At 43.1% G+C, this 26,925-nt stretch overlaps 1 protein-coding gene across 4 annotated transcripts in view; it reads right to left on the minus strand.

The window, feature by feature from the left end:
• Window positions 1–26,925, minus strand: part of UBR1 (ubiquitin protein ligase E3 component n-recognin 1) — a 531,921-nt gene that overhangs the window by 493,199 nt on the left and 11,797 nt on the right. For all 4 annotated transcript variants that reach the window (XM_033952836.1, XM_033952835.1, XM_033952834.1 and 1 more), the window contains exons 2-4: window positions 24,953–25,209; window positions 22,710–22,788; window positions 9,564–9,674 (exon numbers count right to left, since the gene is read on the minus strand). In XM_033952836.1, coding sequence (XP_033808727.1) covers window positions 9,564–9,674; window positions 22,710–22,788; window positions 24,953–25,128 — 366 coding nt within the window. In that variant the 5' untranslated portion in view covers window positions 25,129–25,209. The remainder of the gene's footprint in view (window positions 1–9,563; window positions 9,675–22,709; window positions 22,789–24,952; window positions 25,210–26,925) is intronic.

Below are 26,925 nucleotides of genomic sequence, written 5' to 3' on the forward strand. Positions count from 1 at the left end.
TAGAGGCTGTGGCGCATTGCGCCGATGCCTTCAGTGTTGCGTCTACCATCACTCCCAGGTCTCTCTCCAGGTTACTAACCCCTAGTGGTGTTCCCCCCCATTTTGTATGTGAACATCGGGTTCTTTTTCCCCACGTGCATGACCTTGCATTTCCCCACGTTGAAGCTCATCTGCCATTTTTCGGCCCACTTTTCCAGCTGCGTTAGATGTTAAATGAATACTTCTGCTCTGTCTTCACCCGAGAAGCACTGGGGCATGGCCCTCAGCTACAGACAAGGGCTGACTCAGTTGACCCATTTAGCGATTTCAAATTTACACCCAACAGTATCTACATTGAGCTGTCAAAGCTCAAGGTTTACAAGGCAATGGAACCGGACAACCTGCACCCCAGGGTGCTCAGGGAGCTGAGTGATGTCTTGGCGGAACCGCTGTCAGCGCTCTTCAACCTCTCCCTTAGTTCAGGTAGCGTCCCGTCGGACTGGAAGAAGGCTAGCGTCATTCCACTCCACAAGAAAGGCTCCAAGACAGAAGCGGCAAACTACAGACCAGTGAGTCTCACATCAATAGTGAGCAAACTAATGGAAACTCTTATCAAACACCAATTAGATACGATCCTGAGTGAAGAGAACCTACGGGATCCCCATCAACATGGATTTACTAAGGGGAGATCCTGCCAATCCAACCTGATCAGCTTCTTTGACTGGGTGACAGGGAAGCTAGATGTTGGAGAGTCCCTGGACATCATATACCTGGACTTTAGCAAAGCATTTGATAGCGTACCTCAACGCAGGTTGCTAAGCAAGATGAGTTCCATAGGATTGGGCGACACATTGACGAAGTGTGTTGGTAACTGGCTTAGAGGTAGGGTTCAAAGGGTAATGGTGAATGGCACCCCCTCTGAAATGACGGAGGTGATCAGCGGAGTGCCCCAGGGCTCTGTCTTGGGCCCGATACTATTCAATATCTTTATAAGGGACTTGATAGAAGGGCTCCGAGGTAAGATAACATTATTTGCCGATGACTAAGCAATGTAGTGGGCAAAAGCACAATAGATAAAAATTCAATGCCCGACAATATGATGCACGATCTACTCTTACTAGAGAACTGGTCTAAGACATGGCAGCTCAGCTTCAATGCCAAAAAATGCAAAGTTATGCACCTGGGTACCCAAAATCCATGCAGGACTTATACCCTTAATGGCGAGATCCTAACAAGAACGATAGCAGAACGGGACTTAGGGGTGATCGTCAGTGAGGACATGAAGGCTGCCAATCAAGTGGAGCAAGCTTCTTCCAAGGCAAGACAAATCATAGGTTGCATACGCAGGGGTTTCGTCAGCCATAAGCCTGAAGTCATTATGCCTTTGTATAGATCCATGGTGAGACCCCACCTGGAATACTGTGTGCAATTCTGGAGGCCGCATTACCGTAAGGATGTGCTGAGGCTGGAATCGGTCCAGAGAATGGCCACCCGGATGGTCTCGGGACTGAAGGATCTCCCGTACGAAGAACGGTTAGATAAATTACAGCTATACTCGCTCGAGGAGCGCAGAGAGAGGGGAGACATGATCGAGACGTTCAAGTATCTCATGGGCCGCATCGATGCACAGGAGGATATCTTCTTTTTCAAGGGTCCCACGGCAACAAGAGGACATCCGTGGAAAATCAGAGGCGGAAAACTGCGCGGTGACACCAGGAAATTCTTTTTCACCGAAAGGGTAGTTGATCGCTGGAATGGTCTTCCACTTCAGGTGATTGAGGCCAGCAGCGTACCTGATTTTAAGACCAAATGGGATCAACACGTGGGATCTATTCGCAGGGTAAAGGCAGGGGAGGGTCATTAGGGTGGGCAGACTGGATGGGCCGTGGCCCTTATCTGCCGTCAATTTCTATGGATGCAAGGAAAAACAGGTATTCTGCTCCTTAGTGTTGCTCATGACCGAGCACTGGGCCATGGAGGCTTGAGGTGGCTCCAGCTTCAATTTCTGGAGCACTTATGCAATTAAACCTTGCAATTTGGAAGGTCTGAACAACCTTTGCAGTCTGTTTGATTTCCGGTCAAAGAAAGTTCTATCACGTGAGTCCTTTTAAACAAAAGCTACATTGGTTGCCTTTTGAGGCAAGAATTTTGTTTAAATTTGGATGTATCTGTTTCATAGCATTATTTGGCTTAGCTCCTGAATATCTTTCCTCTCAGTTTAAAATATACAATTCTAACAGGAATACTCGAAATAACAACATGTTTATGTATCCATCTTTAAAATCTGTTCGATATAAGAGACTTCATGAACGAATGTTTGCTTTCCAGGCAGGGAAAATGAACGCTTGGTTGAGCTCTCTTATTCCCTTAGCTGAATCTTATTACTCTTTTAGGAAGGTATTAAAAACTAAATTATTTGAAAAAAATGTGAAACTTGATAAACTGTTTGTATGCTTCACTGAATGTATAGCGTTCATTCTTATGTAAATTTGATGGGTTTTTTAATTGTCTGTATGTATCACTGAATGTTCAGTATTCTTTTATGTAAACTGCTCAGAACTTATGGCAGGGCTCTATATAAGAATAAAGTCTATTATTATTATAACTACTCATTTGTAGAGAGTGAGAGGGGTGGAGTTCATCCTAGAAAATATTGTAGTGGGCTCTCTACAATTCTTGCAGTTAATGAGGGTTTTATCCACTAGTTAAGACTACCAGAATTGTATAAGAACATTCAATTCATAGGCTTTCAGCTTTCTGAAACCTGCTCTACTTTCATCCTACTAAACTGACAAATGAGATACCAATAACCATTTTACATGTCAGTTGCTGTACCATTAGCATCTGAGATTGGGGGGGGTGAGAATTAATATAATGATCCCACAGTTGAAACATACTGCAGCCCCATAAAGAGCCCAATATGAGGGTGCACTTTAGGTACTATTATTTAGTGATGTGTGGAGCTCTATCAAAGAGGACATAGAAAAACGAGGGACATAAAGACCATATGGCCTATCTAGTCTGCCCAACCACGCCATCCTCTCCCTTAGAGATCCAACATACTTATCCTAAGCTAGCTTGAATTCAGATACACCACCTCCACCGAGAGGCCATTCCAAGCATTCACCACTCTTTTCCCGAGCTTCCTCTCAATTGAAAGGGACTCGCCCAATGTGCATTTATGCCACACAGGTATTTAAACATCTTTATCATACCTCTCCTTTCCCGACATGATTGATGCCTCTCTAACATTTCCATTTTTGACACAGTTTCTTCAAAGGTTTTGACAACTAGTCACTGAAAGTGTGATCTCTCAAATGAAACCCAGACAGCAATTTTTGCCCTTTTTTCATTTCAGCATATCACTGGCATATGCTGAAAGAAGTTGGGATAATATCACATGGTAACCAGTGATTAAAGCAGCTACTAAAAGGTCCATTTTCATTTGCTTTATTTTATATCATCCAGTATAAGAATGTCTAGTTCACATCCTAAGAAAATTGCTGGAGACAGAGAAATATTTAGTGCTCTGAGGCAGCATAATGCCCTTAAATAGCAAATCAGATAGAACTACTTTTTCTCTGTGTCACAAAGTTCTGGGCTAGTTTAGTATGTACACTGAGGGAAATTCAGTTTCTCTGAACTGCTAATAACTAATTAAATGTCCTCGGTATTATATTTTCTTCTGCATGCTTTGTTTTTCTGTGTGTGCAGGGTTCATGATCTATGTGCATGCACACATGCACACAGCTTAGAGGGAACACTGCAACCAGCGACCTAAAATGCAGGATATAAAACTGCCTTTCAAAAATGATATCAAGACACAATTTTACCATTAACCACTATCAAGGAGCATCATTAGTATGGTTAAAACGGAAAATCAATCCACAAAGACTAAACAGATGTACACAATGTCATGCAAAATCAAATTAGCTGCCTTTAAAGACTGCTCCTTTCCCAAAAGATAAGAAACAGAGCAATAATTACATATCAGACACAAAAAAAGGTTGTAATTTAATTTGATTCATTCAGGTTAGCATTTTCAAAAAGAAACATATCAGATTGCCATCACTGTTGCAGAATTAAAAGACACTCTGCTTTCTAAAGCTTTAATGGGGTCCTGAAGGGCAGAATTAAGACACTCTGCTTTCTAAAGCTTTAATGGGGTCTTGAAGTGCAGAATTAAGAGACACTGCTTTCTAAAGCTTTAATGGGGTCTTGAAGGACAATGGCTTATTTAGCATATGCGATACCCGGAGCCCTTTTTTTAACACCCCCTCTTCCATATGAAAAACATGATTTTTAGTAAAAATCCACATGTTGTATTGAAATTAGTCCAATAAAAGGATCACTTTATTTCCATTTTCTATTTATAAATGTTTATCAACATAGTTACAATACTACTCTATCCTACAGCAAAAAAAGAAATAGAAAATAGTTTTCTACTTCTGCCGTCTCTGGTTTCTGCTTTTCTCATCTTCTTGTCGCCCTCTTCCTTCCATCCAATGCCTGCTTTCTCTGCCCTTTCCATATGGCACCTCCTTTCCTTCTAAGCCACTTCCAGAAACTGTCTGCTTCCTCCTTCCATCTGCATTGGTCTGGAATCCATCTTCTTTTTCCTCCTCCAATGGTCTAGCATCTCTCTTCTCTGCTTCACTTCACTTTCCTCCCACCATGGTCTCGCATTTCACTTTCCTCTCCCTTCCCTTTTCTTCACTCATCTTCCTTCTCAATTTATTTTCATTATCTGTCTAGATTAAAAACTTTCTTACTATTCAGTCCTCAAGTTCCCTCTTTTCACTGTGTCTACCTACAGCTTGCCACCTCTTTCCCTCACACTCCAGTATCTCACTATCTTCTTACTCGCATCTAGCAAGTGCTTTCTTTCTCTATCCCTTCCATCTAGCATATTCTCCTTGCACCCCCGTCACCCTACTTCAATCCAGTGTCAGGCCTCCTTCTTTCTCCCCCGTCATCCCACTTCCATCTAGCGTCAGCCCCCTTCTCTCTCTCCCATCACCTCACTCCCATCAGCATCTGCCCTCTCTCCCTCCACCACCCTTCCATACAGCATCCTGCTCTCTCCCTCCACCCCAATACCATCCAGTATCCTGCCCCCTCATCTCCCCACTGCTGCTGTATGCTTCTTGAACCAGCAGCAGTGGATGTTAACTTAAATGCAGTCATCGCGAGACCTTCCTGCACCTCCCCGCAGCTGTCAACTCTGCTCTGGAACAAGGACGCGAGGTCGGAAGGGTAGACCAGCAGCCACGGAGAGGTGCAGGAAGGTCTCATAATGGCCAAATTTAAAGTTTTCTGCTGTTGGTTTGGGAAAGCATCAGCAGAGTTGGGCGGGAGGTCCGAGTGCACCCAGGGCGGACATCCCCCTCCCCCTTGGTGCACCACTGCTGAAGGATTTTATTAGAATTGTGTCAATTTCAGAAATCATTAACAGGAAGCCAGGTAGCATCAAGTTCAGCAGTGAGGAATGCTCTTTGAGAAGTTATTTTTGGAAATGCATTTTTGGGTTCCTAAAACAGCTACTGCAAAACAGTCCATGTCAGGGCTGTTTATTACACACAAACCAATAAATAAATATTTTTGATGATCACATATTAAATATAAAATGATGGTGATATGTTTCACCAGTGTATTGAAATAAATCACATTTGAAGAGTGTGCTGTGATTAGAGCTGGATGATAAGACTATAACAGGATGTTAAGACTATAACCTTTTTTGTACTCATGATTGTTCTTTTGGATTTATGAGCACTTTATGTCACTGTTTTGGGACATTCATTTAAGTTGATTGGTAGCATACATCATCCAACCAATTTAATCTTTGGGATTTTGTTAAGTTGATTGCAAACTTTCCCTTCAGGCTGCCAGTTGATTTGTTCTTAATGCCCCACTTACTCATTTTTTGAGTCATACCTGATGGATATGGTTGTATGGGCTTCAGGAGACCACCATTTTCAAAGTGAATTATGTGGGTAAAGTATTATCTGAAAGTTGGACATCACAACATGAGAATGTTTAATGAAGTTGATAGGAGGTGATCAAGAGCACGTTTATGTTTGCTGATGAAGAGCATGTTTATGTTTGCTGACGATGGCATTTTCAAATCTTTCAAATCAAGGCTAAGCTGAAGCAGAGTTGAACCATCTGAAGGTTTTGCTGCTACAGCGGGTAGAGAAAAGGCCCCACAAAGCTCCACTAGGTTGTGTGCGACTGCATGGTCACATTGATGTGCATGATCACACCCAGGCATGCACACTTGAGGAGAAGCAAGTTGACTATCGTTTGTGCATGAGCACAAGCACATCGATGTGATCATTCAAGCATATACGACCCAGTGAAGCATGGGGTCTTTTCTCTACCCTCAGTAGCAATCACTGGATATTAGGGAAGCATGAATGGATTGTGGCCACATGAAGCCTGGGGACCATGGATTGGAGACCACTGACATAATCCTTTCAATGGACAAGCTGCTCGGAGAACCTTTCTGTAACTTGTATGTGTGCCAGAGCTAAATCATTCTTTCAGTTTTTTAGCCCACCCTCCCAAAGGAGCTCCAAATGGGTTATAAATAGGTAATCAAGCATGTTCCCTATCTGTCCCAGTGGGCTCACAGTCTATCTAATGTACCTGGGGCAGTAGAGGATTAAGTGATTTCCTCAGAGTCACAAGGAGCAGCATGGGGTTTGAATCTACAATCTCAGGGTGCCGAGGCTGTAGCTCTAACCACTACGCCACACTCTCCCCTTTTTAGACATGAACTTTTCTTCCACTTCGGTAATTGCTGTTTCAAATCCAGATTTCAGGCCCTCTCTAGTCCCACCCAAAACAACATCCCCTTACTATTTGGATGTACCACAGTGTTTTGAGTCCTTATTCTGCCTTTGTAAAATCAGAATTTGGAGATTTCATAAGAACATAAGAATTGCCGCTGCTGGGTCAGACCAGTGGTCCATCCTGCCCAGCAGTCCGCTCACGTGGCGGCCCTCAAGTCAAAGACTGGTGCTCTAAATGAATCCAGCCTCACCTGCGTACATTCCAGTTTAGCAGGAACTTGTCCAACTTTGTCTTGAAACCTTGGAGAGTGTTTTCCCCTATAACATACTCTGGAAGAGCATTCCAGTTTTCTACCACTCTCTGGGTGAAGAAGAATTTCCTTACGTTTGTATGGAATCTATCCCCTTTCAACTTTAGAAAGTGCCCTCTCGTTCTCTCTACCTTGGAGAGGGTGAACAACCTGTCCTTATCTACTAGTTTTGTTTAAATTTTTTTGCCCTCTGTTTTAAATCAACATTTGGCCTGGCCCCCACATACTTGGTGTCTCAATTTAATCTGGCTAGTTCTATTAGGCCCACTCGTAAAATTCATCTGTTCACCTATCCAACAATAAAGGACTGTCACTACAAAAGATTTCTGGACAGAACTCTCGCCTTCCAGGCAGGCAAATGGAACGACTGGCTGGGTAACATCATCCCGCATTCCTCATCCGACTTTAATTTTAGAAAATCAGTAAAAACAAATTTGTTTAACCAATTTGTATTCTAAGAAATTTGCTAGTTTTCACTTCTTTCACTCTGTAAGCTTGTTATCCGATGTCTTTGTATGGTGCCGATATCCCAAGAAATTTGTTGTTTTCACTTCTTTCACTCTGTAAGCTTGTTATCCGATGTCTTTGTATGGTGCTGATATCCCAAGAAATTTGTTGTTTTCACTTCTTTCACTCTGTAAGCTTGTTATCCGATGTCTTTGTATGGTGATGATATCCCAAGAAATTTGTTGTTTTCACTTCTTTCACTCTGTAAGCTTGTTATCCGATGTCTTTGTATGGTGCTGATTTCCAGCTCCTCCTATTGTTAACTGCCTTGAACTACCATGGCTTGTATTCGATGACTTTATACTGTGACCACTTCACTGATTGTCCAGCACTTCTTGTTGTAAACTGCCTCAAATTTTCATGGCTTTGGCGGTATATAAGAATAAAATTATTATTATTATTAAGTCTATTCCCTTCAGTACCTTGAATGTTTAGATCATGTCCCCTCTCAATCTCCTCTGCTCGAGAGAGAAAAGGCCCAGTTTCTCCAATCTTTCACTCCTCCAGTCCCTTAACCATCTTAGTTGCTCTTCTCTGGACCCTTTCGAGTAGTACCGTGTCCTTCATGTACGGTGACCAGTGCTGGATGCAGTACTTCAGGTGAGGGTGCACCATGGCCCAGTACAGCAGCATGATAACCTTCTCTGATCTGTTCATGATACCCTTTTTAATCATTCCTAGCATTCTGTTCGTTCTTTTCGCCGCTGCCGCACATTGCACAAACGGCTTCATCGATTTGTCGATTAGAACTCCCAAGTCTCTTTCCTGGGAGGTCTCTCCAAGTACCGCCCCGGACATCCTGTATTTGTGCTCGAGATGTTACCCGACCAAGAGCCGTAGCTCCTATAGTGAAACCCACCGTCCCATCACTGTGTATGACTTTGATGTGAAAGATAGTAAGTGAGGCTACATGCTCTACTGATTAATAACTTTGTTCTCAATGGCAATGAGAGGAGAAAACGACCCCTCCACTTAGCTTTAAGGTGAATTAGCAGGTCCCGACATGGGCACACTCCACTCTGACATTTAAACCGGCATCTGTTTGCCGCCATAGTAATGAACAATTAGAAGAGATCGTTTCAACTTATGGCAAGTACCCTTCTTCTGTGCAGCCTGTTTAGAGTTTTACCACAAATATATTATAGCATTATGAAGTGCATGTTTTAAGGACTGTTATTTATATTTTTATTTTTAGAATACAAGTTGTCGTCCGATTCACACAAGCACCCATTTCTCTGGCATTTGAAGTCTAATATTTCTCCTTTGGGTTCCTTGAAACAGACCCTCGAAACATGGCCCATGTCGGGACCTGCTAATTCACCTTAAAGCTAAGTGGAGGTGTTGTTTTCTCCTCTCATTGCATTGAGAACAAAGTTATTAATCAGTAGAGCATGTAGCCTCACTTACTATCTTTCACATCAAAGTCATACACAGTGATGGGACGGTGAGTTCGACTATAGGAGCTACGGCTCTTGGTCGGATTACACAAATCTGAGTGTATGTGAAAAATTGCATTATATTTTCAACATTTATATTCAAGCCTTATTATTTGATTTATATATTGAGAAGTCTTGTTTCTAGTTATATTTTTGTCATTGACTTTGACCTCTCACTTCTGTATATTTTTGAGAGTATTTTCCTCACTCCCAATTATTTTTGACTCAGTCTGAGATTTGTTACCGACATGCATCACTTTACACTTATCCACGTTGAACCTCATTTGCCATGTCGATGCCCATTTCTCAAGCTTGATTATGTCACGTTGCAGATCTTCAAAATCAAGCACATGAACATCCATTTTGGCTTTTTAAGACATCCATATGCTTTGAAAACAAACGCCACGGTATATTATCTATATTTTAAAAATGTACTAATTGATCACCTATCCTAAAGTCAAGTCAGAGTATCCTTATCAACAAAAATTAGAATGAGGAAGAAGTTCTAAAATCATTTCTTCATGTTATGTTCTTACCCCTTTTGTAGCTATTCCAGTGGCAGGCTCATGGATTTTACACAATGGTCCTGTCTTCCAAGCTTCTGTGTCCCCACAATCACAGAAACCTCCTCCAGCAGAAGTATGCATCTGAAAAATTACATACACTTATGTATGAAAAATTCATGAATGTTGTGTATCACTGGTACAGGATTTGATATAATCCAATGCATTGTCTAATCTAATTTTAAAGTAAAAACTGTATGTTTATCTATTCTATACTGTTTCTTTTAACCAACAAATTTCAACAAGGATTCACAAAACAGTTATCCCTCATCCTAGGGAACTACAATTATAAAGAAATTAAAAATAAATACAACAGTTAAACATTATTAAAAAAAAGATGGGTTTTCAATGCTTTTCTAAAATGATTAATCTACATTGTATATGTAAAGCAAAAGGGAAGTTTAGTTTACAATGTTGCGCATTTCTAGCAAAAACAAATGACAGATATTCAAAGCAAAAAACAATCTATGAGAATTTAACCCATATAAAGAGATTAGGTTCTTACCTTGCTAATATCTTTTCTAGTAGACAAGGTAATATCCCCATGCTCATGAGCCATGCAGAAGTAATCTACTCCAGTTTTTTAATCCCTCCTTTTTTATTAGAGAGCTATGCTGCCCCCTTCAGTTCATACCAAAACAGGTGATAGCCTAATATAGAAACACATGTGAAGAAGGGGTACAGGGAAACTCCTTGAACTATAATTCTGTACTGCTCTGAAAATATAATAAACATGTTAAACATTGCCATTGAACAGGCGAAATATCAAAACAGACATGCCAAACAGAAACATTTATGGAGCTCAAGTATTACCCCAGGGCAATACAGCAATAGATTATTCTTTATACCCTTAAGGTTTGACTGACATCCAAATCTCAGTTTGGACTCAAATCTTCTGATTGAGACAGTAGGCAGGCGCAAGAGAAAACAGATAGGGTGGGGCTCCAGAATGACACAACTACCTACTAGAAAAGATATTAGCAAAGATGGCTTTTCACAGCAACCTGTGAACTACTGTCTGGGAAAGGTAAACTTGTGTTTCAGTAGGTTATATCATTGTAGTTCTCTTTTCCAGACTCAGACTTGGAATGCTTAGCAGATTTATGAGACTCTTCCCCGAAACTGCGCTTGCATTTCATGGAAGTGCCTTTCGCGCCCAAATTAGGCATCCCAGATGCTGCAATTGTGTCTCCGGTGGAATCGGAGGAAGGTAGAGCCTCTACAGAGGGGGGTAGTGCAGGACTCGCGCACGGTTCACACCCCTCATGGGCCATGGCGCACGTGATACACGGCTGTGAATCTGTCAGCCATCCGCCACATTTACGGCATGAATCCATGCCATTCTGTTCTGAGGAGGCCATATGTGAAGTTTGGAGCAAAAACGAAGCTTCTAAGTCCAAAAATATACTTTTAAAAACTTTAATGAAAATCCAAGATGGTCACTGTGGGTTCTGATTTTGCATTAAAACGGCCCAGGAAAAACACAGGGAAGTGTGAAAAATGGTGATTTTACAGGTGGGGTGACCAGAGCAAGCAGGAAACCACCCAAAACCTTGATTTCAGCACCCCCCAAAATCGCCAAACTCAGAGGCATACAGACACCTCAGAGACATGTGCTGCAAATCACATGAGGGGTCCTGGTGGTTGTGATCTGAGGTTGCAGGGAAGGTGAGGGGGTCAGAAGACCTGAAAATCCAGCTTTATCAGCTCCTGAGGTACTGATCTCCCTTTGCTTGCACGGTGTATTGCTGGCTGCCATTGCAATGCATTTCAATGGCATCCAGCAATACACCGTGCAAGCAAAGGGAGATCAGTACCTCAGGAGCTGATAAAGCTGGATTTTCAGGTCTTCTGACCCCCTCACCTTCCCTGCCACCTCAGATCACAACCACCAGGACCCCTCAGGTGATTTAGGGAAGACACACAGTCCGGTACCGATCCTGGCGTATCTCCACAGAACCGCAGCAGCCTGAACTCTACCCCTTAGCAGACGAACCTGGGTGGAGATGGCTCCCGATATGAAGACACGATCTGATCTGCAAGCTGTCTGGAGGGCTTACTGCAGGTTCTGCTAACAGGGCACCCCCAGAAGCAGACAATCTTTAAGGAAAAGTCTGCGATCTCCCACTGAAGGATCACTCCCCCAGAATGAATCCATAGCACTTGGGCAATACCCGCGACACAGAACAAAATAAAAGACTAGGAATCAAGAAATAAAATAACGAGCAGAATAAACTAGAAGTTCACAGCAAGGCTGCAGAAACAAACTGAGCTTAGAGGAGAGTGTCCAGAGAGATGACCTAGCATAGGGGGATTTATTTATTTGTAACTTCTGTAGCCAAGGCTGGAATAGATGCATTACCCTCAGGTGAAGCTTCCAGAGGATCTTGTACAAGAATAGGGCATTACTTTGGTAGGATTTTTCTGCCCTTTCTTTATTCTTCCAGGTGTAAGTATTTCTGCACCACAGTATAGCTGGGAAACATCGTTATCACCAAAGCTGCTGCCCCGGTTACAACTTCTGTCTTGGTGCAGACAGAAAGATGGAGTAGTTCCATGTGCAAGCTGTCTTCAGCTTGAATCTCTCATGAAAGAAGTAAAGGAACAGAGAGGAGGTGGCAAGACCGAGAAGCATCCGTGAGAATGAGAGGTACATCGATGAAATGGTTCATGAGGCATCAAAGATTCTACCAGTGGGGAAGAAGAGGCTATGCTGAGGGAAGATACCTGGACTCAGATTATGGAACACTGCAAGATTGGTACTGTGACTCCCTCCCTCCCATCTCTTGAACTGAAGAACTGGTATGCTGTCCTGGAAGTGGAGAATATGAGAGCATCCCAAGGAGAGGAAGAACCAAAGCTTGAAATCCCAAAAATTACTGGATCTGAGACCGCTAGGAGGCATAAGGTAGTGGCAATTCCCTTCTGAGGGGTACAGAAGCATCCATCTGCAGACCAGACATGATGTCGCAAGAGGTATGCTATCTGCCTGGTGCCAAAATCCAAGATGTTAAGGAAAGCTTGCTGAGACTCATCAAGCCTGATGACTATTATCCGATGCTGCTCATCCATGTTGACACTAATGATACAGCCAGATACCCCTGCGAACATATCAAAAGCGACTTTGTGGCTCTGGGAGAGAAGGTGAAGCAGACAGGTGTGCAGGTGGTATTCTCGTCCATCCTCTCTGTTGAGTGTAAAGACCAGGGTAGAGAAGCTCACATCCTGGAGATGAATGCATGGCTAAGTGGATGGTGTCATCGAGAGCATTTTGGCTACCTGGACCATAGGATGATTTTTCAAGGCTGCTGAGTAGGGATGGTATGCATCTATCAAAGAAGGGAAGAAGTGTCTTTGGCAGCAAGCTGGCTAATCTACTGAAGAGTGCTTTAAATTAGAAGTGATGGGGCAGGGTGATCAAAGTCCTCATGTAAGTAAATCACTGAAATCCTCTACACAGATGGGAAAAGGAGATAATGTCTGGAAACCAGTATATACTAATGCTCGAAGTATGGTAAACAAGATTCTGGATATACTAATGCTCGAAGTATGGTAAACAAGATTCTGGATATACTAATGCTCGAAGTATGAGAAACAACATTCTGGATCTAGAAGCTGTGATGGAAGATTTTTTTTTATTTATTTTTAAAATTTCTATACCGTTTTATTCCAAAACAGTTTACAATAGAGTTGCAAACATAAAATATTGAAACAGGTCAGAACAGATAAAAGCAAAAGCAGAAAGATTCAATCCTTACAATAGGTCAAATGCTCAAAGAAATGCATCAACAAATAATTACGTTTTCAGCAGTTTCCTGAATGAACTCCTATCACCACATTTCCAAATTTGGCCAACAAGGCTATTCCATAATTTTACTCCTGCACATGAGAAGGTCATAGCATTCGCTTCCACATACTTGGGATTTGCCTTTGTTTTCAACAGTGCTGCATTTTTAGAATGCAATGATTTTGGTGGTTGGTAACCAGACATCAAACTCTAAAAAATTTGGGAATCTTGCCATAAAGAAATTGATAATAAGCAACTGTTTATGAATTATGTTTCTCAATACCAATGACTAACAGTCCTCAGCGACATCACCAGGGACTCAATACTTTCAAAGTCCATGGCTTTAAGTGTCCTCTCTTCATCGGACTCTTATAAACTGTATTTTTTACTTTTTTATTTTAATTTTATTTGTTCAACTATATATAAAGTATAGAAGTACTTAGCTTAGTGCTCGAAGTGCAGGGATATTAAGCCAACATGTTTCATCTATTACGGTTTTCTCAAGGCAGTAATCCCGTCCTGCTTATAGTGACTATTTAAGACTACAGCCATGCAGATTGTGAAAAATTGCAGGCAGATCTTAAGAAATTGGAAGACTGTGCGTCCAAATGGCAGATGAAATTTAATGTGGACAAATGCAAAGTGATGCACATTGGAAAGAATAACCTGAATCACAGTTACCGGATGCTAGGGTCCACCTTGGGGATTAGCGCCCAAGAAAAGGATCTGGGTATCATCGTAGACAATACGATAAAACCTTCCACCCAATGTGCGATGGTGGCCAAAAAATCAAACAGGAATTATTAAAAAAGGGATGGATAATAAGACTAAGAATATTATAATGCCCCTATCTCACTCCATGGTGCAACCTCATCTGGGGTATTGTGTTCAATTTTGCTCTCCTTATCTCAAGAGAGGTATAGTGGTGCTAGAAAAGGTTCAAAGAAGAGCGACCATGTCAGTCCAATCTAATCAGCTTCTTTGACTGGGTAACAAGAAGACTGGACTCAGGAGAGTCCTTGGACGTCGTGTACCTGGACTTCAGCAAAGCGTTTGACAGCGTCCCACACCGCAGGCTGCTGAACAAGATGAAATCGATGGGATTAGGAGAGACTCTAACTGCATGGGTTAAAGATTGGCTTAGTGGCAGACTTCAGAGGGTGGTGGTCAACGGTACCCTCTCTAAAATGTCGGAGGTGACCAGCGGAGTGCCACAGGATTCGGTCCTGGGCCCACTCCTCTTCAACATATTCATTGGGGATCTAACTCAAGGGCTTCAAGGCAAGGTAACCTTATTCGCTGATGACGCCAAACTATGCAATATAGTAAACGGCTATAATCTTCAGGATGCTATGGAGCAAGACCTGTGTACTTTAGAAAGTTGGTCCTTGATCTGGCAGCTGGGCTTCAACGCCAAGAAATGTAAGGTCATGCATCTCGGTAACGGAAATCCTTGCAGAACTTACACCCTGAATGGAGAAACTTTAGCCAGGACTACGGCAGAACGAGACTTAGGAGTAATCATCAGTGCTGACATGAAAGCAGCCACTCAAGTGGAGAAGGCTTCATCTAAAGCACGGCAAATGATAGGTTGTATCAAGAGAAGCTTCGTCAACAGGAAACCTGAAGTCATGATGCCATTGTACAGAGCCATGGTGAGATCGCATCTGGAATACTGTGTGCAATTCTGGAGGCCACATTACCATAAGGATGTGCTCAGAGTTGAATCGGTTCAGCGGATGGCCACCAGGATGGTCTCGGGGCTAAAGGGTCTCCCGTACGAGGAAAGACTGAGCTTTGAGGGAGAAAAGAGCAGCGAACCTGAAGATTTGCTTCAGGTAAGAGAGGGGCAGCGTTTGGTGCCGAGCACCAGAAAAGCAAGCGGAGGGAAGAGGAGACAGAGCTCGGGGAAGCGGCGAGAGTTCGCTCCGCCCTCCCCAACGCGTCAGAGCCAGCGCCGGACTCCCCCTTGAAAGGGGAGGAGCCAACGGCGCCTAGCCGTTCGGCGCCAGGCGAAGGCGTGCGGCAAAGGCGCTCGCCTTAGCAAGAGCGCCTTTGCAAAGGAGCCTGCAGAAGGAGCCAGGAAGCAGGGCCGACTAACAGGGAGCCCCAATGCGTAAGTAACATCCAGTTATTGTTCTACTGATCTTTTGTTTGTTGTTTATTATTACCTAGTCACACAGCACACCGAGAGACAAGCACTCTCAAACAGCTCAACAGCACCAACACAACCAAGACCAGCGATCAACAAGAGGACTGCTATAAAGAGGGCAGGACACACACAACTGAGAAGGAGAGCAAGACATGAGCGCCCACGGAAGCCAGAAGATGAGCTTTCCAGTATTCTGCACCGGCTGCAGTATGTATGACTACCTCCCCTCGGGGACTAGGGCATACATTTGCAGCCGATGTGAGGAGCTGGACAGCCTGAAACTGCAAGTTCGGCTGCTGGAGGGAACTGTGATGGAACTCGAAGAACTCCTTGCCAGGAAGGAGGAAAACTGCATACAGGAGAAGTTGCTAGGGGAGCCCGACACCGGCGAAGGGATCGTGGAACTGGAAAGATTCATCGAGGAAGCCCATCAGCAACACGTAGAAATCCCAGGTCTGGAAAGCTGTACCCTGGATACCCAGAAAGACGGACTGGAAGAGAGGAGAGAAGACACACATGCAAATCCAGAAAAAACCGAAGATGAGGTAGGAGACATCCACACACAAGAAGGAAGAGAGAAAACACAGGGAGAGGTCCCATCTGAAGAGACGAAACCAAATTCAAGAGTAGCTCCGGAAGAAGAAGACTGGCCCTATACCGTAGACGTTGACTTACGACCCCCAAGGAACCCTCGAATAAAGAAGATGGGGATCATCGTAGGTGACTCCATTATACGTCACGTGGACAGCCACACCGCAGGAGGAAGAGAGGACAGAATCGTCACCTGTCTGCCTGGAGCAAGAGTCAAGGATGTGGCCAACAGGATCTCCAGGATCATAGACAGCGCAGGGGGAGAGGATACTGCTGTGCTCATCCACGTGGGAACAAATGATGTGAGCGGACGGAAGTATGACAGGGAAGAGATGAAGGGCCAGCTCCGCTCACTTGGAAGATTGCTGAAGATCAGGGAGGTGAGGGTGGCCTTCTCCGAGATCCTCCCAGTACCAAGAGCGGATGGAAAGAGACAAGGGGAATTGCAAGCTATTAACGCCTGGATGAGACGATGGTGCGAAGAAGAAGGCTTTGACTTCGTGCGCAACTGGACGGCGTTCTGGGGAAAAAGCAAGTACTACAGAAAGGACGGACTACACCTCAACAAGGAAGGAGCAAGAGTATTGGCGAGCAACTTGAAGAGGGCCATCGAGAAGGCTTTAAACTAATAAATAGGGGAAAGCCGACAGTCGACCACCAGTCGATGGTACGGACAACAGGATGCCCCGATGAAGGATCAATGGGCTACTACTCATACACAGGAGAGGACGAACTCACAGCAAATAAGGATGACAAAGCAGGAAGGGACAACTCAGACACAGGAGGGGATGACCGCACAGCAAATAAGGGAGACAACACTGGAGCGGTTAAGGAGACCGTGAAAGAAACAGTAGGGACAGCAAAGAGCAGAAAGTCCAAAAAAGTAACTCGAAGAGAACTCAAATGTATGTATACCAATGCTAGAAGTCTAGGAAACAAAATGGGGGAACTAGAGACAATAGCAAGAAATGATAAGTTGGAAATCATTGGCATAACAGAAACATGGTGGAATGAAGAAAACAAATGGGACACAGTACTTCAGGGATACAAACTATATAGAAGAGATCGAGTAGGGCAGAAAGGTGGAGGTATTGCCCTATATGTTCAGGAAGGAGTAGAATCTGTTGAAGTGGCTACGACGGAAACGAAAGAGAAGCTAGAGTCCCTCTGGGTCAAGATTCCTGGCCAAAACAGTGCAGACACGAAAATTGGCCTTTTCTATCGTCCCCCGGGACAGGCGGATGAAACTGACTCTGAAATGATAGAGGAAATCAAACGAGAATGCAAGACGGGCAATGTAATAATATTGGGAGACTTCAATTTCCCGAGGATAGACTGGAAACTAGGAACCTCCAACTGCGGCAATGAGGTCAAGTTCCTGGAGGCGCTAGGGGATTGCTTCCTGGAACAAATGGTAAAAGAGCCGACAAGAGGCAACGCCACCCTGGACTTGGTGCTAAATGGCCTCACGGGACCGACAAAAGAAGTAGAAGTTACGGCACCGCTGGGGACGAGCGATCACAATGTGATCATCTTTAAGCTTGACATCGGGAATAGAAAAAGTGCCAAAACCTTAACCAAAACCTTTAACTTTAAAAAGGGCAAATACGATTGTATGAGAGCCATGGTGAAACAACGACTCAAAAAAAAGGTGGATAAACTTGAAACAGTAGAGCAGGCATGGTCCCTACTGAAAACTACTATCACAGAAGCACAAAACCTATACATTCCGAGGATCTCCAAAGAAAGGAGAACAAAGGGTAAAGGAGAACCAGCATGGCTTACCAGACAGGTGAGGGAAACCATACAAGAAAAGAAGGACTCTTTCAAAAAATGGAAACACATGAAAACAACCGAAGCATGGAACAAACATAAAGACGATCAGAAGAAATGTCACAGAGCGGTGAGGGATGCCAAAAAGGACTATGAAGAAAAAATAGCGCAAGAGGCCAAAAACTTCAAGCCCTTCTTTAGATACGTGAAAGGGAAAAAACCCGCAAAAGAGGCGGTGGGACCCCTGGACGATCAGGGAAGAAAAGGGTACATTAAGGAAGATAAACAAATTGCGGACAAACTAAATTCCTTCTTTGCGTCCGTCTTTACGGAGGAGGATACCGCAAAAATACCAGAAACTGTGAAAGTGTTTAGTGGAGTAATAGAAGACAGCCTCACCACAGTTGAAGTAGATTTGGACCAGATATACTACCAGATCGACAAACTTAAAAGTGACAAATACCCTGGACCGGATGGAATTCACCCGAGAGTCTTAAAGGAATTGAAGGTTGAAATCGGAGAGTTATTGCAAAAACTCGCCAATCTGACAATCAGAACTGGACAGATACCAGATGACTGGAAGATAGCGAACGTCACGCCAATTTTCAAAAAGGGATCAAGAGGAGAACCGGGCAACTACAGACCTGTGAGCCTTACGTCTGTCCCTGGAAAGATGGTTGAAGCACTGATCAAGGATAGCATAGTCCGGCACTTAGATATACACGAATTGCTGAAACCCAGTCAACATGGGTTCAGGAAAGGGAAATCATGTTTAACGAATTTGCTTCAATTTTTTGAGACCGTGAACAAGCAAATTGATAGTGGAATGCCGGTGGACATAATATATTTGGACTTCCAGAAGGCATTCGACAAAGTTCCGCATGAAAGACTTCTCAGGAAACTACAATGCCATGGAATAGAGGGAGATATACACAGGTGGATAGGCAAATGGCTGGAAAACAGGAAGCAGAGAGTGGGCATAAATGGGAAGTTCTCAGACTGGGAGAAAGTGACTAGTGGTGTGCCCCAGGGCTCGGTACTTGGGCCGATCCTATTTAACATTTATATCAATGACCTTGAAGACGGAATATCCAGTGAGATCATTAAGTTTGCAGACGACACAAAGCTATGCCGGACAATCAGAACGCAGAAAGATAGCGAAGAACTCCAGAGCGACTTGTATCAGTTAGAGAAATGGGCAGAGCAATGGCAGATGAAGTTCAACGTGGAGAAATGCAAAGTAATGCATTTAGGCAGTAAGAATAAGGAACATGAGTATAGAATGTCAGGAGCAACTCTTGGTAAGAGCGAACAAGAAAGGGACCTGGGTGTACTGATAGATAGGACCCTGAAGCCGTCGGCACAATGCGCAGCAGCGGCAAAGAAAGCGAACAGAATGTTAGGAATGATAAAGAAAGGAATCATGAGCAGATCGGAGAAAGTCATAATGCCGCTTTATAGAGCAATGGTCAGACCACACTTGGAATACTGTGTCCAACATTGGTCTCCCAAACTAAAGAGGGATATAAAACTGCTGGAGAGGGTGCAGAGACGAGCAACGAAGCTAATAAGAGGTATGGAGAACTTGGAATATGAGGAACGACTCAAGAAACTAGGACTGTTCTCCCTTGAGAAGAGGAGGCTGCGAGGGGACATGATAGAGACGTTCAAAATACTGAAAGACATCGATAAAATAGAGCAGAAAAACAAATTATTTACACTGTCCAACGTGACACGGACAAGAGGACATGGTTTAAAGCTAAGGGGGGACAAGTCCAGGACAAATGTCAGGAGGTTCTGCTTTACGCAGCGAGTGGTGAACGCCTGGAATGCTCTTCCACAGGAGGTTATTAAGGAATCCACTGTGCTAGGATTCAAAGGCAAATTAGATGCACATCTCCTTATGAGAGGCATAGAGGGATATGGGTGGTAAAACTACATCAGGTGTATACCTGACTGGGCCTCCGCGTGTGCGGATCGCCGGACTCGATGGACCATGGGTCTGATCCGGAGATGGCAGTTCTTATGTTCTTATGTTCTTATGTTAATTGCAGCTCTACACTCTCGAGGAGCGTAGGGAGAGGGGAGACATGATTGAGACATTTAAGTACATCACGGGACGGGTCGAGGTGGAAGATGATATCTTTCTTCTCAAGGGACCCTCGACCACAAGAGGACATCCGCTCAAGCTCAGGGGAGGGAAGTTTCGTGGAGACGCTAGGAAGTACTTCTTCACGGAGAGAGTGATTGAGCACTTGAACAAGCTTCCAGTGCAGGTGGTCGAGGCACGCAGCATCCCAGACTTCAAGAACAAATGGGATACTTATGTGGGATCCCTGCGAGGTCATGCCAAGGGATAGGGTCACTAGGACTGAATGAGCGGGTCAGTAGAGTGACAGTATAATCACAATTATACTTTAGGGAGTCAGTAGACTTAAGAGGGTGGGTAAATAGTGTGGGCAGACTTGATGGGCTATGGCCCTTATCTGCCGTCATCTTTTTATGTTTCTATGACCAAGATGGTAAAGGGGATGGAACGCCTCTCATATGAGGAAAGACTAAAACAGGTAGGGATCTTCAGCTTGGAAAAGAGACAGCTGAGGGGAGACATGATTAAAGTTTACAAAATCCTGAGTGGAGTAGACTGGGTACTAGTGGATCGATTTTTCACTCCATCAAAAAGAAAGACTCGATGAAGTTAAAGGAAAATACTTTTTAAACCAATAGGAGGAAATATTTTTTCATTCAGAGAATAGTTAAGCTCTGGAACATGTTGCCAGAGGATGTTGTAAGAGCGGATAGCATAGCTGGTTTTAAGGTTTGGATAAGTTCCTGGAGGAAAAATCCATAGTCTGTTATTGAGAAAGACATGGGGGAAGCCACTGCTTGCCCTGTATCGGTAGCATGGAATATTGCTACTCCTTGGGTTTTGGTCAGGTACTAGTGACCTGGATTGGCCACTGTGAGAACTGGCTACTGAGCTTGATGGACCATTGGTCTTACCCAGTAAGGCTATTCTTATCTTCTTAATATTACTGTAGCTATGGGAAAGCACCAATACACAGGCTCAGTCTGAGGACTTCACCAACAAGTGTGGCTGCATCTCCCCTGCTTTTCTCCGGAAAATTGCAACCACCCCTTCTTACTTTATCTGCAGAAATTTGGCAAGCCACTTTAATACAATGACCTCTAAACCAAGTTTGCTCAAACTATACAAGAGCAGAGAATGGTCAGTTGCATCAAATGTAGATGATATATCAAACTGTAGAAGAACAGGTTGTCTTATTCCCTTTTATCTTTCATCTACTCCTCATTACCACATTTTACCACCATAACTCACTACCCTCCTCTCATTCATCTCTTTGCCACCTTGGCTTCTTCCACATGATTCAGCATTTTCCCTCCCTCTACTCTTGTCAGAAAATGGGGGCAGGAGGAAAGGGGGGTGGAGACACTGGTCCCATCTTTCTTCCTCTTGTCCCCCAAAGTCCATCATTGCTCCTACTCTCTCCTTCCCCCAAGACCCGACATTACTCCCTCTTCCTTGCCATTCTTTCCTACTCCTGTCCCATGATCCAGCATCTCTCCCCCACCAGGTTCAACAGTTATACTCTCTCCTCCCTCCCATTGGCCAGCATGTTTCCCTCCCTCCCATCCTAAGGTCCACCCCCCAGCTAACTTAAAACTGCCCCACCCAGCCCAGCATTTCTTCCCCCTTCTCTTTACCACAGTTCATGGTCCAACATCTCCCTTCCTTCCAATCTACTTTGGAAAATCATTTCCTTTGATGGGGGGGGGAGTCACTGGTACAGCAGTTATTCTGATATATTGTTTGTTACTGTCCCAAAGCTTTCCCTCTGCTGCAACTTCCTGTTTCTACTTTGAGAGAATATGGCAGAGAAAAAACTTTAGGGCAGCCACAGGCAGCATACTTTTCAAAGTAGATCGGGGAGAAGGAGTAGAGATGCCGAATCATGGAGCTCTCTGAGGCTGTGGGGTCCAGAACAACTGCCCTGTTTGCCTCCTCCTAACACTGATCCTACCATGGGCTATTCCACAACTGAGCATTTGGCAATAGTTAGCTTATATACAATTACTTTGACAGTTTCCTCTCAATACCACCCAAAACTACACACAAGACAAAATCAAGGTTACCTTCAGATTTAATACATACCTATCCTGAATTCCATCCCTATCTAATGCTGTTATACAGTCGCAAGAATGCCTAACTCTGGACCATTCTCAGTCTACTAAATCCAAGTATGAAATCTTTCCTTTTCTTGATGAATGTGATTTTATGCATTATAAACCGCTTGGATCCTTTTAGGCCGTTATGTGGTATATAAAGTTTTTAATAAACATAAACAAACATTATCTGGATTTCAGCACTTCTGCTGGGCTGCTTCCTTTCATTTTTACATTTTATTTTTTATGACAAGAAGCAAAATTTTTTTAGCTTTGTAGTGTTTATTATTTTTTAATATACCATAATAATTTCTAATTCATGTTCTATGCATATGTTTTAATTTTATGTTTTATTTTAATTTATGTTTTATATATTTATATTTTGGTTTGCTAAGACTCTTGACAAAGGCTTTTTTGGCTGAACACTGTCGGTGTCAAATCTACAATTGCTGTTATCAATAAAGATTGTTTTGGATGATCCTGAGTTTAGCTGTGGACATCTGTCCTACGACTTCTTTTTGACTTCTTGTGTGTTCTCATCGTAGAGGTTTCTTTCCAGTTTCTTCTACAGTGTCATATTTTTTATTACAAGCCACATTGAAATTTCACACTGTGAAAAAGATACTTGTACCTTGTAGCGGTGGTTCTTGTGAATGCTGCTCTGGAAACAGTCCATACAAAAGACACATGTTGGATCTATTGCACAGTCCCTGCAGAATGAAAAAAAAGATTTTGCATGAGACATTTAGACCTTAGAATAATATTTTGCAATCATATTGCTAAATATTATATTAAGCTTCATACTATCAACAAGAATCAGATGAAGCACATTTTACTATCAAATCTTTTTTTTTGTTAACAGAGTGTCCAAGCGTGTTGCTCAAAGCAGCCAATTTTAACAACTTCTTCCTATTCATCTTTAGAATAGAGATACTAGAACAAAAACCTTTCAATAAAACAGTTGTCAGCATGCTGGATTCCCACGGTTGGCTGATCCAGTCTATCACTGCCTGGAAAGGATTCCCCAGTCAGCTGTGAGAAACGGTGATGTCATAAATCAATCATGGTGATGTTATTTTGAATAGATTAGTGCTTTGTATATTTGCCTCGCAATTTAAATCTATATCAGCTGTGCTCAGTATTTTACTGCCCTGCAATTTATGTAGCCAATAAAGCAGCATAATTAGCCTTAACTTGTGTGTGTGGGTATCTCTTTGTGTGCCGTGAAGTGCTGACTATCTAACGAACTTGGCAGTATACATGCGATGTCCAGAGTTCAACAAATCCAAAAGGAAATAACATTCGGTCCAGGTCCAGATTACTGCACTTCCCTCAGCCGGCGATGGACAACCAGATCACCATACCCACCACCTCAAGACGCTGGGTCAGGGGCTGAAATCTGCTGGGCAAACTGGAACACATCTGGTGCTGTGGTAAAATATTGAGTTCCCCTCATGCCATACTCACAACCACGCTGAATACAACAGCGTAAATTGGATATTTTTCCAATATAGCATCGAGCAGGAAGGGATGAATGCCTTACGCTTAGCTTGAAGGGCAGCCAAATAGTCTTGAAAGAACAATACTCTGGCATTCTCATGGGTAAGAGGCCCAGATGCCCTTATCACCCTCAGAATATCTTGTTTGTGGGCTGAATTTAACAACTTAAAATATGACTGTGTGGTCTCGAGAGCCTGGAGCTCCCAAGGGGCCTAGCTGGTGGGTCCTTTCGATGTGGAGCAGCTCATGGGTAGTCAGGAGATTCAGGGAGCGAGAAAGCCATGATTCCAAAAAAGATTGGAGCTCACCATCCTTCATGCTTTTGGGAAGGCCAATCAACCGCAAGTTGCCCCGACGAGACCAGTTTTCGACATTCTCAATATTTTCTTAGAATGCCTGCTGCTGCACATGGTCCTCTAAGGTGGTGAGGCACTGCTGGTACGAAGAAAACTCACCTTGTAAAGCCTCCAGTCTAGTGTCCACCATATCTAATTTATCAAAATGGGTTGCAGCTTAGTGGTCAACGACCCCACCAGAATCAATTTAACTTCAGTGGCCTTCTCCGCTACCCGTGCTGAGCTAACCGATATTGGTGGGGCCTTCTCATCCTATGCCATCTTAGTGTCCCCAGCACGGGCCCGGTCACTCTCTCTTGTAGTGGCAGTTTGGAGGTCACCTGTGGGGTCAGAGCTCTGTGCCCAATAAGATGAGATGGGTGAAAGTAGCAAAGGAGAGGAAATTACTTGTTAAATAGAGAGAAGTTGTGGGAGCTCACTTCAGTGATGTCTGCTCACCAGCTTGACATCATGTAACTCCCTTCACATTTTAAACCACACCGGTTCTCGTTTTCTCTAATTTCCACCTTTAACACATGAAATACACGATGGTATTTTTAAACAACATACACACCTAGTTTAAACTTCTAACCTTCGCCACAGACCCTTTTAGCTTCTTTTTAACCATTTTCCTCATTTTATCATAGTCGCCCTTGCAAAAATTAAATGGTGCTACAATAGATTAGTAATTAGATTTCATTGCATGAAATGGGACCTATGCTAATAGCAGCCCAAATTGATAAAATAAGGAAATTGAGAGAGAGAGAGGAAGTTATCATAATTTCTCTTTTAAAAATGAAAATGTCAAGCAATAGTACTTCAGCATTTTTCTTTCATATAAAGGGACAATAAGACAAAATACATTTATCAAGTGCCTATTTCATAATGTCTATAAAACAATGAATCATCAGCAAGTATGCCTCTATGCAAAGTAATGACATCAATTATTTCTGAATTAAGTGGTATCATACCAGTAGATACTATGTACAAGGAACATGTCCCTCAACTTTTAAACTCAACTCAGAGCCCTACATCTCACCTGCAAGAGTAAGTTGTCTCACCACCTTTGAAAACTTTTCCACAAAGCTGGGGTGTTCCACACTGCTGTATCTTCTCCAAACAGATAGCAGGGTCCTCTCTAAATAGGTACCATTCCAAAGGGGTGAAAATCAGCATCTGAGCCACCTCTTCTTCTTTCTCTGCCACAGGATGCATTTCATCATGGTAAATACCTGGCACAAATTTTGCCAAGTGTTGGTAAAATGCTGTATGAAAATCTATCCTTTCATCAGACCACTATGAAAAAAACAAAAACAAACACAAAGAAGAATAAAGTTTAAAAGACAAAAGTGAAAGAACAAGAGGCAAGGTGAGTAGAGACAGTAAAACATCCAATTATTACTACTACTACATTTAGGGCTCCTTTTATTAAACCACGGAAGATTTTCTTACTGCAAACCGGCTAGGTAAATGCTCCGACACTCATTCAATTCATATGAGCATCGGAGCATTTACCTTGACAGCCCACAGTAAGAAGCTCTGCTGCAGTTTAGTAAAATCCTGTGCTTCCTCAAACACTTTTGAAGCAAGGTACACTAAAATAGTAAAAACAATAAAAATAATACAAACTCACCCTACAAGTCACCTCCTGATCCAACCTTACAATCTAGATTTCCCTCAATCCATTCTATATCATGCAGAAGTCCTTAAATATAGCCTTTACTTTCTTACAAAATCAATCCTCAAAATGGAATAGGAACCAGAACTCCCCGAAGGGGCAGTGGGGGCTAAAGTAGGTGCTACTGCCTCCCCCATTATGTGCCACATGGTACATGAAACATGGATGCTGCTCAGATAGCCATCCACTGCAAATAGGACACGAATCCGAAGTATCCTGCCCTGAGGAGTCCATCTTACCCATTTTTAAATAAAGGTGTTTTGAGGCAGATAAAAGCTTTTAAATCCAAATTTGGAAATACAAGATGGACACCACGGGAGCGATTTTAGCCCTAAAACAGCCAGGGAAACCTAAAACAACTAGGGAAACACTGAAAAAATTAAAAGGGTGAATTTAGGATTTGGGGGGTAGGGGGACCTAGGACTAACCTCCAAGCATCCCAAAACTCAATTTTGGAGAGCCCCCCCAAATCGATCTCTCAGGCTGGTAGTCTGTTATTCACTATGCCATTGCAAAAGCCTCCACCTCAAGAAGCCTGGAACCTGGACTAATCAGTTTCTTCTGACTGCTTCTTGGGCCCAACATGCCAGCCGGAGGCCTCCGCCCCTCCTGGAATCCACGCTCGCTAACAGGTGGAGGAACACAGTTGCACTATTCAAGGGACTTGACAGCCAGAATTAGACTTCTAAAGAACCTTCGCAGCTATGATCCTATATCCCAAGAACTATCAGTGGCACACTGGCTACCCATAGCCAAACGCTGCATCTTTAAAGGCTTAGTACTAGTATATAAGTCCTTACAAAGAATGGCGTCCAACTACATATCAGCCAAACTTCCAGCTTAAGTCACGAACAGACTCCCAAGAAGTCTGATCCGCTCCCAAGTAGAAACACGTCTACAACTATCCGCTGGTCATGGCCTCCAACTCCAAAGTGCCAGAAATAGATCTTACTCCTATTTCCTACTAAACTATTGGAATACATATCAGATCCATCAAAGGGCTTGTAAGCTTTAGGAAAGCAATAAAAACGCACCTTTATGCCTAATTCCTTAGCATGTATCCCAGACACAATTTCCCCCTGTAAATGTAAATTGGAATGAACAAACCATATTATTTGTGAATGTTATTTTAGGATGAACAAACTGTATTATATAAATGTCAGGCATCTGTGGACTAATTATTATATAACTGTAATGTTAATCTAGAATGATCAAACCATGTTATCTATGAATGTTAATTTAGGATATGTGAGTGTTAATCTAGGAAGTTAAACTATACTGTACAATTGTCACTGTAACCCTTTTCACTAATTGTCATTATGTAACTCGTTTGT

The sequence above is a fragment of the Geotrypetes seraphini genome, chromosome 7, assembly GCF_902459505.1.
Source record: "Geotrypetes seraphini chromosome 7, aGeoSer1.1, whole genome shotgun sequence".
Taxonomy (NCBI): Eukaryota; Metazoa; Chordata; class Amphibia; order Gymnophiona; family Dermophiidae; genus Geotrypetes; species Geotrypetes seraphini.